Raw genomic sequence first — 16,000 nt, forward strand, 5'->3', positions numbered from 1 at the left:
TTATTTCATTGTTTCCCTTCAACGTGACTTTACCGAAAGAGCTAAGAATATGAATTACTGCAGTCACGAAAGCTTTAAATAAAAAAAAATCATACGTTTCTTTTTTATTTAAAGCTTTCGTGACTGCAGGGATTCATATTCTTGGTTCTTTCGGTAAAGTCACGTAGAAGGGAAACAATAAAATAATAAAAATATAAAACAATACAATTATCACGACGTTTCGACTGCAACACAAGCAATCATCATCAGGTGTGAAAATCACAGCAAGAAAATTTGCAAAAAGTGGCGGTTTTTTTAACGTTAGCACCACGGAGAGCGATTTGGCAGTTTGTTCAGATGGACGAGTCCATCTATGTTCGGAAAAGCGGAGGGGGGAGACGAAAAATAATGGATGCGGTCTGAAAGCCACCATAAGCGTGAACAATAAATTAAGACCCATAGTTTCATAGTTTCATTTATTTGGTGTAGCCCTGTGAGCCATTCGGCTCTTGAATCGGGTGAAACCGCAACAAACAAAAAAACAAAAACATGAACAAGAAAACATCTTAAAGTGACTTTGTGCATGTGCACAATGGTTTATCAAATCCTTCCAATGATTGCTAAGCCAGAATCCATATTCTCGATTGAAATTGTCTCTGTGTTTGTATATGTATATGAGGATAGCCTCATGAACGAATCTCTCATGGTAGCCAGATGGCTTGCAAAGAACCCTACATTGCGGGGATCACAAAAAATATATCCAAAATCTTGAATGAAGACAAGATCCAGGTCCGATTCAACACATTACATAAAATCCGTGATCTGGTTCTGTCTGTAAAATATGTGATTCCGGACATACAGTACTCTGGCGGCTACAAACTAAGTTGCCTCTGTGGTAGTAGTTGCATTAGAGAAACCAAACGACATGTCTCGGACTGCATTCGTGAACACAAATCAGACCTAAAACACGGTAGGACCAACACCTCGGCCGTGGCAGATCACTGTTATAATTCAGTAGGCTCACATGACATTGACTTCTCCAAGACAGAGGTTCTCTGCAAGCCATCTGGCTACCATGAGAGATTCGTTCATGAGGCTATCCACATATATAAACACAGAGACAATTTCAACCGAGAAGATGGCTTATGGCAATCATTGGAAGGATTTGATCAACCATTTCGGGTCTTAATTGATTGTTCACGCTTATGGTGGCTTTCAGACCGCATCCATTATTTTCGTCTCTCCCCTCCTCTTTTCCGAACATAGATGGACTCGTCCATCTGAATAACTGCCAAATCGCTGTCGGTGGTGCTAACATAAAAAAACGCCACTTTTTTCAAATTTTCTTGCTGTGGTTTTCACACCTGATGATGATTGCTTGTGTTGGCAGTAGAAACGTCGTGAGAATGTTTTTTCTTATTGTTTTATTGTTTCCCTTCTACGTGACTTTGCCGAAAGAACCAAGAATACACACAGAGAATTTTAATGGACAATAACTGTCGGTGATTGTACTTGTATACATCCTTAATAGAGGTATTTTTGGGTAAGATCGCGTAAATATATAACTGTGTCGTTAAACCCACCACCACCCGACACAGCCAACTAGTAAGGGTTGTCACGTAAACAGAACGTGCCAGTTCGTTACTGGAACAGCACCATCGGGTGCGTGTTGGAGAGCAAAGCCACAACATTTACAATCTGAGTACGACGTTTCGCCTGGAATTGCAACGAGCTCCATCAGCATGGAGAGCGGTGGCCGAGTCGTGGATGATTTGACACAAAGGACAACACGAGCAGCATGGTCGTCGTTCTGTCACCGTTGCAATTTGAGGATGTTGCTTAATGATGACTGCTGAATACGCAGAAATATTTCCTGACCAAAAACGCAACACTCTCCCCCCCCCCCCGCCCATGTAGCTTTGACAAACTGTTAGGGCAGGCGCAGATAGCGAGTCGCACCAACGAAGGCCGGTACGCCACACGAGGGGATGGGGTGGCCACAAGCACGCCTGGACCGCCTTTGTCTCCCCCAGAGGCGACGCTCACACACCGCACCAGATACACTGCTCATTTGAGGCCCAGCCGACCTAATCGTCACTGGCGTCGGTGGCCGTGAGCGGGAATCGAACTCGGGTGGCCGGGTTCGTAGCGCGGCTACGCCACCGCTGCTAATTAATAGGCCACACACGCGCCCGCATGTCCTTCACCAAACTCTAATAAGGCAATACGACACGTGGATGATTGGAATTGCTTGTTGACTTTATTTACAAAATGTCGCTTCGGCACAAATTAAAACATTTGGTTTGTCCAGCCTCCACGATTATTGTCATCGTGGTTGTTATTATTATTACTGTAGAAATCCAGTAAAACAAAACGTACAAAAACATTCAAGCAGCGACGAAAGGTATAGCTTTGTGTTAAACTCACGATACAGTCCTGTAAAACAATATAATACAACCATGATATAGGGTTTTTGGGTTAGATCACATAAATATAAATGTATCGTTAAACCCGTAACATCTATCCCTCTATTTAAGGAACGAAACGGGAATATTTCTCCTCAAATCTGGCTGTCGCCTGATGAAGCTAGTTGTAATTACTGGCGAAACGTCGTACTCAGATTGTAAATGTTGTGGCTTGGCTCTCCAACACACAATCGGTTAGTGCTGTACTGGTGATGAATTGACCACGTTCTGTTGACGTGACAACCCTCACTAGTTGGCTGTGTCGGGTGGTGGCGGGTTTAACGACACATTTGTATGTTTACGCGATCTAACCCACAAAAAACTCTATCATGAATGATATTGGTCGCAAAAGCATACTACGTGTTAAAACAATATAATACAAACAATGGCAGTTTCCTTTCATGCCAACTTCATATTTTTAGGTCCGCCTACCGTGCCAGCATTCCCTCCAATGCAACAACATTATCATCAGCCATGATCGATCCACTGCTGGACCATCATTGATTGATGATGAACGCACTTGCATATACATTGCCATACACAAACTCATCCCGCACATTATCGAAAAAATGAAATATCCGGAACAACCGTCACGTCTCCACATATAAATACAACTTTTTTTGTTTAATCCCATCAGCAAGCAGCCTCATTGCTTTCCGAGCACGCTGATGAGACCCAGAAGGTTGAAACCGGTCCAGAGTTTGCTTTTCCTGTCAAGGAACCACAATATTCCTTGCCAAAGTTGGTCTGGGAAGCCGACAGGGCAAATCGAACTGAGACTAACCGTGTTCCATTTGCGTGTGAGGATTGGTGACCAACAGATGGCGGTTAGCGTACACGGGTCACGAACCCATGTTCTCCCACGTGAAGCCCCACGCTCACTTCTCCTTCGCACGGCCGCGTATTGACGGAGGGCATCACGCTGTAATTTTACTCCCGAGGTGGTCGATGGGCCAAATAATTTCGTCATGAGCACCGGAGTGGCGTTATCGCTGCCTGCGACGATGGCTCCTTCGTATTTGTGAATCGGGCATTACGTTGCATCGTGTGTGCAACCTGAGCACGTCGGCACTGCAAGACGGGGAGAAAAGTGGAAACAACTAATGACGAAATGTGCGGTGGACCACCTACGGGCTATGTGGCCCGCGGATCGTGATAATGATGACGATGATGTTCCACGCTTCTGCTGCGAGTGACCACAGTCTCACACCGTGGTCACCCACAACAGGCCAGGGAACGTTCTGCGACTCTTCACTGATGGGATCATTCATGGCCAAAACATCCCAAATATATTGGTAGCAGCAGCACCCTCATGGAAACAAGTCTTGGGACTCAGCGAGGCTTTCCTGGGTAAATACATGACAATTCCTTATGCGTACAAAAGACAAAAACAACAACAACAACAAATAGGAACACGTGCATCGTTCACAAAAGCCTCAGGACTGTGCTTGCAGGAGGGTGATCCTTGCTACATCGCTACGTAGGCGAAATTTATTTTTAAATAAGAAAACAAAAATTACGAAGATGTGGCGAGAAAATCGTCGGACGCTGATTAAACCCGGCGCATACACACGCACACATACACACACGTGGCGGAAACACACACAGGGTCCACACAGCCGTGTTCACGAACCCACTTGGCAGTTCACTGACTTTGGGACTCGAATCTCTACGCGATCCACCAACCCTTGCATCTCTACCCAGGCAGCTGCCCCGAAACAAATGTCATGACCGTTTGTTGCCCTTCCCTCGCACCTCCGATTTGCACGGTTGGCTACGTACGGTGCGAAATAAGTTCGACATGCAGTGGCTCCTTTACTTACGAACGAGTTAGGTTCCCGAGGTCTGTTCGTAAGTCGATTTGTTGGTAAGTCTCAACTTTACTGCTGTCGATTCAAAACGTGTTGTACGGCGTGTACACTAAACATGGGGGGATGGCTTTAAAAGTTGTATAATCTCCTGTAGATGTAGATACCACTGGCTCTTTACGTTCTGCAGATGTAGATGCCACTGGTTCTTTGTGTCCTGTAGATGTAGATGCCACTGGTTCTTCACGTTCTGTAGATGCCACTGGTTCTTTACGTTCTGCAGATGTAGATGCCACTGGTTCTTTACGTTCTGCAGATGTAGAAGCCACTGGTTCTTCACGTTCTGCAGATGTAGATGCCACTGGTTCTTCATGATCTGCAGATGTAGACGTCACTGGTTGTTCACGTTCTGCAGATGTAGATGCCACCACCGGCGGTTGAACTTACGACTCTCGGTCCGAACAGGCAACTGGACATAAGGACCAGGTTTGTTCGTATCTCTGAAAGTTCTTAAGTCGAATACTCGTAAGTAGAGGATCCCCTGTATTGTGGATACGTATGACTGTCCGATGTGTGTATGTGTGTTATGGTTGGACCGTGCGTGTTGTTTGGCACGACGTCCGACGTTTTAGCTCCGTGCCCCTGAGAGCTTGTTCATAAAACATTTTTTTTGCAGAATTCAAGCTGCCAGAAGGCTGTAACACATACACACACAACAAAAATCCCGAACGCACGTACGGAAAATCTGCAGCGGTATTCAAGCCAACCGTCCTCGCTAACCCACGGCAGTTGTAGTACCAGCACTGACCAGCAGATGCCGCTCCCGCTCACCGCGCGCGCGATCCTATTCGTGTGTTCATGTTTTTAAAAATTATTTTGGGCGATCGCCAAATTTGCCGTTTGGGCTATCAGCGGTGGCGCACAAAACAACGAAAAACAACTGAACGCAGCCGCCGGTCGCGCCGTGGGCTTTAAAATGCAGGTATACAATAGGCGACGTTTCGGGCAATGACCCTTCTGCGCAGCGCATGCGAGAGAGGTCGGAGGCTTTGTCGAAACAGTCATGTGGCCTCCACGTGTTGTCCAGGGGCATTGTTTGAAACGTAAATATGAATGTGTCGTCAAACCCGCCACCACCCAAGACAGCCAATTAATCAGGGCTGTCACGTCAATAAAACGTGGAAATTCGTTGCTCGTGGAGAGTAAACCCACTACAACATTTACAACACACGGCTATGCTGAACTAAAAACGAATTGACATGTGCTTTGTTTACGTGACAAACTTTACTGATTGGCTGCGTCGTATGGTGGCGGCCTTAACGACACATATTATATATTTACAGCGATCCAACCCCAAAAAAACCCCTCTCATGGTTAAAGTGTCTGAAACATCGCCTGTTATAGCCTTTTTTTAAAATTCAGGGCGACGGTGTTGTCGACGCCCGTGTTGAGCGTTTCCGTTTTCAATCCGACGATTCATGCCCGTAGGGGTTAGTTCATCACACAGGGATTGGGCTCCGAGTCACTGTTTTGAACAAAGGTGATGATGATGATGACGACGACGACAACGTGCCTGCCATCAAGCGGCGGCACCGCTCGATGGCAGGCACGGCAAGTCACTTGCTCCGTCTCGCTGCGCACGGCAATCTGTACACGTGCGTTTTTAATGTCCCCCTGCAAGTGCTCCCCGCTTTCCTCCCACGCGCGAACACAAAAAGCACCGAGTCAAGTGTTAGTGCGCCGAGAGAAAATCTTGAAACTTGGCTGACGGTGTCCAGGGGCAGGGAATATATATTTATATATTTAACAAACATTTTTTTGTAAAACTGTAAACACATTATTATTTGGCTGGGAGTGCCATTCGCGTGGGAGGCTAAGATAAAGTATTAAGTTAGCTGGGAACGCGAGACTGCGTCTTAAGAACATTTTAAAGGCAAAATTGAGTCGCAACCTCGTCTGGTCCGCACGGAGACGAGTACCCATCAACGAGCGCTGCTCCTCCGGCTCGTTTGGGATTCTAAATTCAATAAAAAAAACATTTTTTTACACATTTGTCGAAGTCTTGAACCGGGGCGGCCAAAATGTTACAACACAAAAAAAGGCAGCATTGCTGCCACCATTTAATGACGACAACACTCGTAACACGTCCTCGGGGTCCTCAAGGTTAACTCCAGGGCTCTCTGTCTCAGCTCCGGCGTTTGACCTTGCCCCCCTGGGTGATGCCGCTCAGCCCGAGGACCCGTCCAGACCTTCAAAGCGGTTACCGCTGGGTGGAATTCCTCACGACGTATCGCCATCATCGCCGTCAAGCAGTGGTTCTTAACATTTACTGCAGCCTCGCGCACCCCTTTGGTTCTCAAGCGCGACAACAATGTACAATGTTCATGCGTACAGAGGCTTTGATGAAACAAAGCAAGTTGCCACTGACGTGCCCCGTACTTAATTTGTGTTTCAATCATTTACCTTCGAACAAAAACATCTGGCCACGTCTCGCACCCCCCCCCCCCCCACCCCAGAGAAAGGGCATCTCGCACCCCCAGGGGTTACTTGCACCCTAGGTTAAGAACCGCTGTCGTGAAGGAATCACCGCAGAGTTGCGCGGCATCGACGTCAAAAAAAGCCCACGTGGTTAGTGGCGGAGGCTCCGTCCGGACCGACGGAAACGAATTTGCCGCGTGATTTCTGCGAGCGATTGCGACTGGATGTCGCCATTCTTCTCCGTTGCCCCACTCGGATCAGCAGCGATCGGATTTATCCTTCAGCTTTGGCCAACTCAAATGAATTTCGTGTCCAAATTCAATATTGCGTGGCAAACGTTGCTGGCAATCGTCGCCGGCAATCGTCGCCAACCCACGACTCCGGAGCCACATGCGGTGGGTCTTTAAGGACGGCTGCTTCGTGCACAGTTATTTTTTTAAGGAACCACTACCACCGCAGTTGCATTGTGGACTCTTGAAATATTGAGTTGTTTTTTTTTTCCCACGGAATTCGAAAACAATGGCTCTTCTCGTTGTTACTGTGGTTGCCAATTCCAGCCCGACAACATCATGACCTTTCGCGAGCTTACACTCACAGTGCCGCTCATGGACACGACTCCACCGAGACTTCCGCGAAGGTTTTGTCACACAGCACTGACTGTAAACATCGATATGCCGGACTGCTGATGATTAACAGACAGGTCAAAGCCACGTCCGATACTGTCCTGCTTGAGTGAAAACTGCTATGAAGACCACAATGACCCACGATGCTCAAGGGTCCTCAACGTCATTTAACTTTTGTGGTTTAGAGATAGATTGTTGTTCTATTTGCGTATTTGTTAGATAAACACCACACCCACTGGAAGGACGCTCACAGAGGATATTGCCCGGCGAAGTCAGCTGGCGCGCGAGCTGGATTGTTACAACGCGGCATCGTGCGGTGGCGGCGAATGGGTGAGGCGGCTTTCATCCAGCAGTGGATTGACCATGGCTCTTGATCACCACGATGACGATGATTACAGCTTCGCTGTGCTTCATTGCAACTGTTGTGCAATCACGATGTTACTACGCATGCGCCAGTAACATCGTGGAAAACCACAATCATTAACAAAATAATAATTGTAAAAGCCAGGATTACCGTAAGTGATTTCTAGTCGCTTTTTATAAAATGAATGCAGGCAAAAGAGTGGCGACTGGGCACAGAGGGATCACCATCAGTGAAAAAGCTCCCAATAGCGAGGGTAGAAAACTGTTAAAGGGTGGAACACAATTTGTCAACCAGAAACTGCCCTTATCCAAACCACACTCGCTCAACAGGTACGACGCCTAACTCATCCCACACTGGCTGACCAGACACTACTGAGAATCCAAACCACAATTGCCTACCACACCCTGTCCATAAAATCTTTCCCTAACCTCTAAACCAATTCTTACGAGTGAACTAGGCTATTGCGCAAACATCACGAACCAACGAGATCCTAACCCATACCACACCAGTCAATCACACCCTACACCTAACCCATACCACACCAGTCAATCACACCCTACACCTAACCCATACCACACCAGTCACTCACACCCTACACCTAACCCATACCACACCAGTCAATCACACCCTACACCTAACCCATACCACACCAGTCAATCACACCCTACACCTAACCCATACCACACCAGTCAATCACACCCTACACCTAACCCATACCACACCAGTCAATCACAACCCAATTCAAATCATACCATCAAACCACATCCTACCTATAACTCAAACCAAACTAAACTAACCAGACCCTAACTCAAACCAAAGCAAACTAACCAGACCCTTAGCTAACCCAAACTAAACTAACCAGACCCTAACTCAAACCAAACCAAACTAACCAGACCCTAACCCCCAAACCACACTCGCCAAACAGACCCCAATCTCAACCCGGACCTCTCCCCTGGCACACTTAGCCGAGTTTCACTCTCCAAACGCGTTAGTTTAGTTGAGCTTGCACTTGTGGTGTTTGGAGCCGCATTTAAACCCTCACAGGGCCCTCCCCGCCGCCGCTCCCCACGCCGGCGTCACGGCCGAACTCTCACCGCAGGGCGCGGCCGAGTAAGCAGAGCGAATCTCGACGAGCCACAGTAGCCGCCAGGCACGCACGTGCGTGCGGGCGACCCGTGAACACGCGTGTGTTTGGTACGAGTGCAACATTTCGCTCGGACGAAGATTCCGATGATGATGATGATGATGAAGACGGCGATGACGACGATAAGAAGACGGCGGCAATGCAAACGATGGAAGACATTTGCGAAAATCGCGGCGACGATGGCGCGGTTCATTTTTGCGGGTTCTGCCACCAGCAAGCGGGAACGCGCGAGGCGGCAGAGCCGTCGACAGCACGTGGGGCGCACGTGGAGGAGCCAGCCTTCACGCTGGGTTTTTGTTAAAGCAAAAAAAAATCCACTCTCTCCCTCTTCCGGCGTTCCACATTTGTTCACATGATCAAAAGAGAACCACCGAACAGATGGTCCAACGAGCTTCCTGTGGGCGGTGTGCGGGGTTGCAGGCGAGGGCTGGGGACAGAGGGCTAAGGTCAGGGGGCGAGGACGAGGGTTCGCGCCTACGGGTTTAGAAATATGGCTATCGACGAAGTTTGGGGCGGCTATGGGTCCGGTGACAGTTAAGGCTTTGGGGGATGGGCGGTGTGGGGGGGTTATGGCTAAGGATAGGATTTTGGGATCTGGTCAGGAAATGGGGCTACAGTTGGGAGCTAATATTAGGCATAAGGACAGGGTGGGGAGAATGTTCCACAATTAGGGCAAAGACTGTGGAATGGCGGATATATGAACATGCTTTGTGAAAGGGAATTTTGTTAAGTCAACAGTTAAGGTTAGGGCTGGTCAGAGCTTCAGACTGCAGGCAGAGCGAGTATTAAAGACTACTGCTCGAGTTTAGACTTCGGGTTATGCTTTGGGGTTGTGTGAAGGGTTCAGGTTGTTCGTTAGTTGCAGAATCTGTTATCTAACACAGACCTTGAGTCTCAATTGCAGTCATTTCCGCTTCTCTCAAAATCTCCCCCCCCCCCCCCACCTCATTCTTTGCCTCTTCCTCCTCCGCACTGTTCTTCGGCTTTTCAAAAACAACGTGCACATAATTACCGCGCGCGTGTGTGTGTGTGTACAAACAATGTGCCCATAATTACCGCGTGTGTGTGTGTGTGTACAAAAAGCATCGCGCGTGTAACATAGACGGCGCGCCCTGTGACGTTCATTAAAGCCCCGCCGCTTTAATAAATAGCACCCGGCCACCTGCTGGTCCCCAACACGCAGGTCCCTTCCCTTGCCGGGAACGTCTCCTTCCCAGGCAGGCCGAGGCCTCCACAAGCCCAAGGCAGGCTCCATCCCATCTTGTTCCTGCTCGTCGTCACAAAACGATTTCATGCAGCGTTTGGGTAGAAAATTCGTTTGCGATGACCGCGATAAGGAAGACGCTTGATGACGATGATGATGACGATGATGATGGGGATTTTTCATAGTCCATTCCGGTTGGCCTTGAGCAGCGGCTGCAGTTTGCGATTTTTAGTTTTTACAAAATTATGTTCCCATTGTCCCGAGAGTGGCTTCATTTATTCTTTCGAGGTTTCAGGTACAAAGGACACGGACAACGCAGACTAGACGCGCGCGCACGACACCGAAACGAGACACATCAGGGGCATACAAAACAGAGAACATCCAATAAACGCAGACAGAATACACGGGCAGCATACACACAGGAAGACACAGACAGCGTCAAATGATGGCACGGCAGATGCCAGAAGCATGAGATATACAGCGCACGGATAGGACACACAGCAAAGAATATTTTATTTTTAAAAAAATCCCCCCCCCCCGTTATAGCCTTAACAGACTGTTCAGACAAATGCTGTTAGCCAGCAGCACTCAGGAAAGCCGGAATGGCACAGCACAGCAGTGTGCACAGCACAACTGGAGATGTATACATAGAGTACAGAACAAGTGTACACACGCCACACAGTACACAGATGGAAGACACAGATTCCCCGTATAGCCTTGAACATACCGTTGGAGCAAGTGCTGTTAGCGAGCACCTATTAAAGACGATACCCACGGTGCAACGTAGTTCGTAAACAGTGTACACTGGACCATCGACAGGCACACGCACACCGCGCAAACAGCCCAACACAGAACACACTGACGGAACGATAAATACAGAACACGCACACACACACACACACAGAGCGATTGGGTGCACACACACACAGACACACTCGCACGGAAATTCAACAGCATCCTCTTGCCGAGTGCCTACGGTTGAATCCACCAGTCCAACTCCATCGGCGACCATCGCCTCCAAACACAACTTGCGCCGATCCGACAGCAACAATCGCCGGAAGCCGACGATGACGATGACGACGACAGCCCCGGCGAGCGCGGACGACGTTCGCGTCGTCCCTCCATCCCGCGCGTCTCATCCGCGTCCACCCCCGCCGCCGTCCCAGCTTGTCACGGACACCCCTCCCCCTGCTAGCCCCTTCGCCCTCCGCCACACCACCTTCACCTCGGAGCTACGCCTCGGAGCTGGAGCCCTGCGTGTGCAGCCGCGCCTTCTCCTCGGCGAGCTGCCCGGCGCCGCCGGCCTCCCGGATGCACGGCGTCTTCTTCTCCTTGGCCCTGCCGGCGCCGTCGTACAGCTCGAAGTTGTACCGCTCGAGCGCCGAGATGGACAACTCCGGCACGCAGCGGCCGCCGCCGCCGCCGCCGTGGCTGCGGTTGAGCTGCTGCTGCTGCTGCTGCTGGTGGTGGTGGTGGAGGTGGTGGCGTCGCCCGCCGGTGCCGACGACACCGCCGCCGCCGCCGTAGGCGCAAGCGCAGTAGAGGAGCAGGCCGGTGCAGGCTGCGCCCAGCAGCACGCCGAGCGAGCTGACGGTGATGATGGTGATGAGGATGGGGTCGAGCGAACGCAGGACGCGAGCGTCTTCTTCCTCCACCTCCTCCTCCTCTGCCACCTCGTTCACGTCGTCAGGCTCATCAACGCCACCGTTGTCGAGGTCGTCGTCGTCGTCGTTGTTGCTGTTGCTGCTGTTGTTGTTGTTGTTGCTGCTGCTGTTGTTGTTGTTGCTGCTGTTGTTGTTGTTGTTGTCGTCGTCGTCCCAGGAGCTGTGGATTTCGGTGCCCAAAGCGGCCTGGTCGCTGCTGACTGGCCGATTTCGTGCTGACGGGAACAAGGCGGGTCCACAAATAAACAAACGAATTAACAACAACAAAAAACGAAACAACAAAAAAAAACGAGCTCATGGATGAAAGCTGGGCATGAGTTTGGGATTGGCGCATTTAAACATTTCCATTTTGGATTCTCAAAGGCAAATTCGGATTGTTTTTCTTGCGTCCCGATGGTTTACACGACGAGAGACCGCGTCCCGGGTTCGTAGTGCGGCGCGCTCACCACTACACAAAGACAGATATCCCCCGTATAGCCTTAACAGACTGTAGGGGCAAGTGCTGTTAGCGAGCACCTACGAAGCCCGGAACGGTACACGAGGGGGTGGTTGGCCAGCAACACGCCCGACCGCCTTTGTCTCCCCAGTGGCGATGTTTTTATCCACCGCACCAGGGGAGGCCCAGGACCGGTTCAGATAATCGTCACTATTGTTGGCCGTGAGCGGGAATCGAACCCGGGTCGCCAGGTTCATAGCGCTGCGCGCTAACCGCTACACCACCGCTCCCCACCACACAAAGACAAAGATCCCCCATATCACGTGCACATCCCCACACACTGACGCGCACGCGTGTAAACGTCGGCGCTGGGGAGACAAAGGCGGTCGTGCGTGGCTACTGGCCACAACCACCCCCTCGCAGGTTCTGCCGTGCCGGCCTTCGCAGACGCCACCCGTCAAAAGGCTACGCGGGGGACCTTTGCCTTTGTGCGCAAGTTCGTTTGCGAGCGTGCGCGCGTTCACACCTGGCTCTGAAGGCAGCACGACGGAGGGCTTCTCCGTGCGGCACTCGCCTATCACAGGGGGAGGGGGGAGCGGGGAGGGAGAGACACGGAGACAGCAAGAGACACACACAGGCGCGCATTTCAATTATATCAAGGCCAATAAACACTTGGATTTATATTCCGCCCGTGAGCTGACATCTCGGGGCGCGAATGTTTCAGCCGAGGGGGGCCCCCTTAGAGGCAGCGTCCAAACGCCGGACGGGACGGGAGCCGTCTGGGCTGAGAGACGGACAGGGCAGCAGCGGAGGGAGACTGGCGAGAGGTTGACCGGTGGACGGAACCGGTCGGGACCCCCCCCCCCCCCCCCCCGGGTCACCCGGGAGGCTGAGAGACGTGACGGAGAAGTATGCACGTGTGGGTGTGTGTACGTGTGTGTGTTACGTGTGTGTACGTGTGTATGTGTGTGTACGTGTGTGTAGTGGGGAGCGATAGTGTAGCGGTTTGCGCGCTGCGCTATGAACCTGGCGACCCGGGTTCGATTCCCGCTCACGGCCAACACCAGTGACGAATATCTGAACCGGTCCCGGGCCTCCCCTAGGTCGACTCAGCCTCAAATGAGTACCTGGTGCGGTGTGTAAACATCGCCACTAGGGAGACAAAGGCGGTCGGGCGTGGTGCTGGCCACCCACCCCCTCGTGTACCGTTCCGGCCTTCATAGGTGCTCGCTAACAGCACTTGCCCCTACAGTCTGTTACAGGCTATATGGGGGATCTTTGTCTTTGTTTTTGTACGTGTGTGCATGTGTATGTGTGTGTGTGTACGTGTTTGTGTACCTGTGTTTGTGTGTGTGTGTACGTGTGTGTACGTGTGTGTGTGTGTTACGTGTGTGTCTGTGTGTGTTACGTGTGTGTACGTGTGTGTGTTACGTGTGTGTACGTGTGTATGTGTGTGTACGTGTGTGTGTACGTGTTTGTGTACTTGTGTGTGTGTACGTGTTTGTGTACTTGTGTGTGTGTGTACGTGTTTGTGTACCTGTGTTTGTGTGTGTCTGTGTGGTGGCGCAGTGCTTATCACGGTGTTCTACGAACCTGGCGACCTGAGTCTGATTCACGCTCACGGCCACCCTAACACCGGTGACGATTATTTCAACCGGTTATGCGCCTCCTCTAGGTCGACTCAGCCTCAAACGAGTAACCTGGTGCAGTGTGTAAACATCGCCACTGGGGAGACAAAGGAGGCCGGGCGTGGTGCTGGCCACCCACCCCCTCGTGTGGCGTGCCGGCCTTCGTAGGTGCGACTCGCTAACAGCACTTGCCCCCTACAGTCTGCGTGCTCATTGCGTCAATAATCCCGGCGCGCGAATCGAACTCTTCGCTTGCCGGACATCGGTGAAGAAGAGCTTCGCAGCTCATCGGATTCCTCCCGCGGTCGAAAATAAGGACTCTGCGGTTCCGATTTTGAGCGCGACCTCCGACCCCGCTCCCATCCCAGAATCCTTCGGCGCCGATCGGCGGGGAACGGAGGGGAGCGCGACGGAGCGAGGGAGCGAGGGAGGGAGGCGACACGCGGGGAACGGAGTGCCCGAGCGGGGAACGCGACGGAGGGAGGAAGGAAAGGGCGGTGCGGCGGGGGAGCGTGGCGGCGGCGTACGATGGATGGGGGCGGCAGTGCTGGCTGCTGGGGGCGGGCGGGGGGGGGGGGGGGCGGGGTCAAAGGTTCCTTGATGAAATTAAATGAGAACAACCCCGGTGGTGGCTTCAACACACACAAAAAATCTGACTCCCCCCAACCTTCTCTCACCCCCTGGAGGGTCGCCCACCCCCCCCCCCCCCCTCCCAAGCCTCCCTCCTGTTCCGTCCACGGTTCCTCCACAACACATTCCCGTCCTGCCCCCCCCCCCCACCACCACCTACACCAGGGGGTTGGCTACCAGAATAACGAAGGGCCGTTCTCTTCTTTTTTTCGAATTCGGTAAAAAAAACAACAACCAACCCCCAGTGATATATTCCAAGAGGACAGCGGTGGTGAACGCGAAGACGGCGGCGGCCCTCGATGAGCAAGAATTATAGCGGCTCACGAAGCCGCAGTCCTTGAAAGGGCCGCAGCCCGCTCCCCATGCCGCAGGTTTGCCGACCCCTCTCACCTAACCCCCCCCCACCGTGCTCTCCCTGCCATTGCTGCCACCCACCACCCCTATGCCACCCCCTCTCGTCCACCTGGTGCACGACACCATAACTACTCGAAGCAGCACGCACAAGGGCCATGCGCAGCGGTGGTGATTGACATCGTCATCAGCAGCGGCAGTAACATCATCAGCAGCGATGCCATATCTATTAACAATATTATTGCCATCAGCAGCAGCAGCAGAAGCGCCATCAACAGCACCATCAGCATGAACAGCAGCAGCAGCACCTTCACAAAATGTAGCACCGCAAACACACGATCAGCACCAGCATCATCATCACTACCAGCATCATCATCACTAGCAGCATCGTCATCATCACTTGCAGCAGCATCATCATTAGCATCGTCATCATCACTAGCAGCATTATCACCACCAGCAGCATCATCACTAACAGCAGCATCACCACTTCCAGCATCATCATCATCATCACTAGACGGCATCATCACCACCAGCAGCAGCATCATCGCTACCAGCATCATCATCATCACTAGCAGCAGCATCATCATCACTAGCAGCAGCATCATCACTACCAGCATCATCATCACTAGCAGCAGCATCATCACTACCAGCATCATCATCACTAGCAGCAGCATCATCATCACTACCAGCATCATCACTAGCATCATCATCATCATCACTACCAGCATCATCATCACTACCAGCATTATCATCATCACTACCAGCAGCATCATCATTAGCACTACCAGCATCACTACTGCCACAACCACCAAGACCACCTTCACCAAGACCACCATCGCCACAAACACCACAACCTTTATCACTACCACCGCTGCCATCACAACCAACCGACACCACCACCACCACTATCACCACGACTACCACCACCACCACCACCACCGCAATCTTCCCCTCTCTCAAAGCACACGGCCACCAACCCCCCACCATCCATCCACCACCGTCCATCCGCTGTCCATCTGTGCGTGGTAAGGTGACACCCCCTTGGTGTGTCAAGGAAGTGGGGGGGGGTGGGGGGGTGGAGGTAGAATGGGGCGGGGGGCACTCCGGAAATTCCAAGCTTCTGGATCGGCCGTGGTGAGCACGTGGCGATAAATGACGTGGTGGTGGTGGTGGTGGCGGTGGTGGTGGTGGTGGTGGCGGTGGCGGTGGTGGTGGTGGTGGCGGTG

At 51.6% G+C, this 16,000-nt stretch overlaps 1 protein-coding gene across 2 annotated transcripts in view; it reads right to left on the bottom strand.

Moving 5' to 3' along the window:
* Positions 1 to 2,217: 2,217 nt before the first annotated feature.
* LOC116954783 (neuropilin-2-like) overlaps positions 2,218 to 16,000 on the bottom strand; it is a 73,718-nt gene continuing 59,935 nt past the window's right edge. For both annotated transcript variants that reach the window (XM_076052568.1, XM_076052567.1), the window contains exons 14-15: positions 12,692 to 12,739; positions 2,218 to 11,944 (exon numbers count right to left, since the gene is read on the bottom strand). In XM_076052568.1, coding sequence (XP_075908683.1) covers positions 11,298 to 11,944; positions 12,692 to 12,739 — 695 coding nt within the window. In that variant the 3' untranslated portion in view covers positions 2,218 to 11,297. The remainder of the gene's footprint in view (positions 11,945 to 12,691; positions 12,740 to 16,000) is intronic.

The sequence above is a fragment of the Petromyzon marinus genome, chromosome 56 (assembly GCF_048934315.1).
Source record: "Petromyzon marinus isolate PM22_M1 ecotype Great Lakes invasive population chromosome 56, UKy_Petmar_22M1.pri1.0, whole genome shotgun sequence".
Taxonomy (NCBI): Eukaryota; Metazoa; Chordata; class Hyperoartia; order Petromyzontiformes; family Petromyzontidae; genus Petromyzon; species Petromyzon marinus.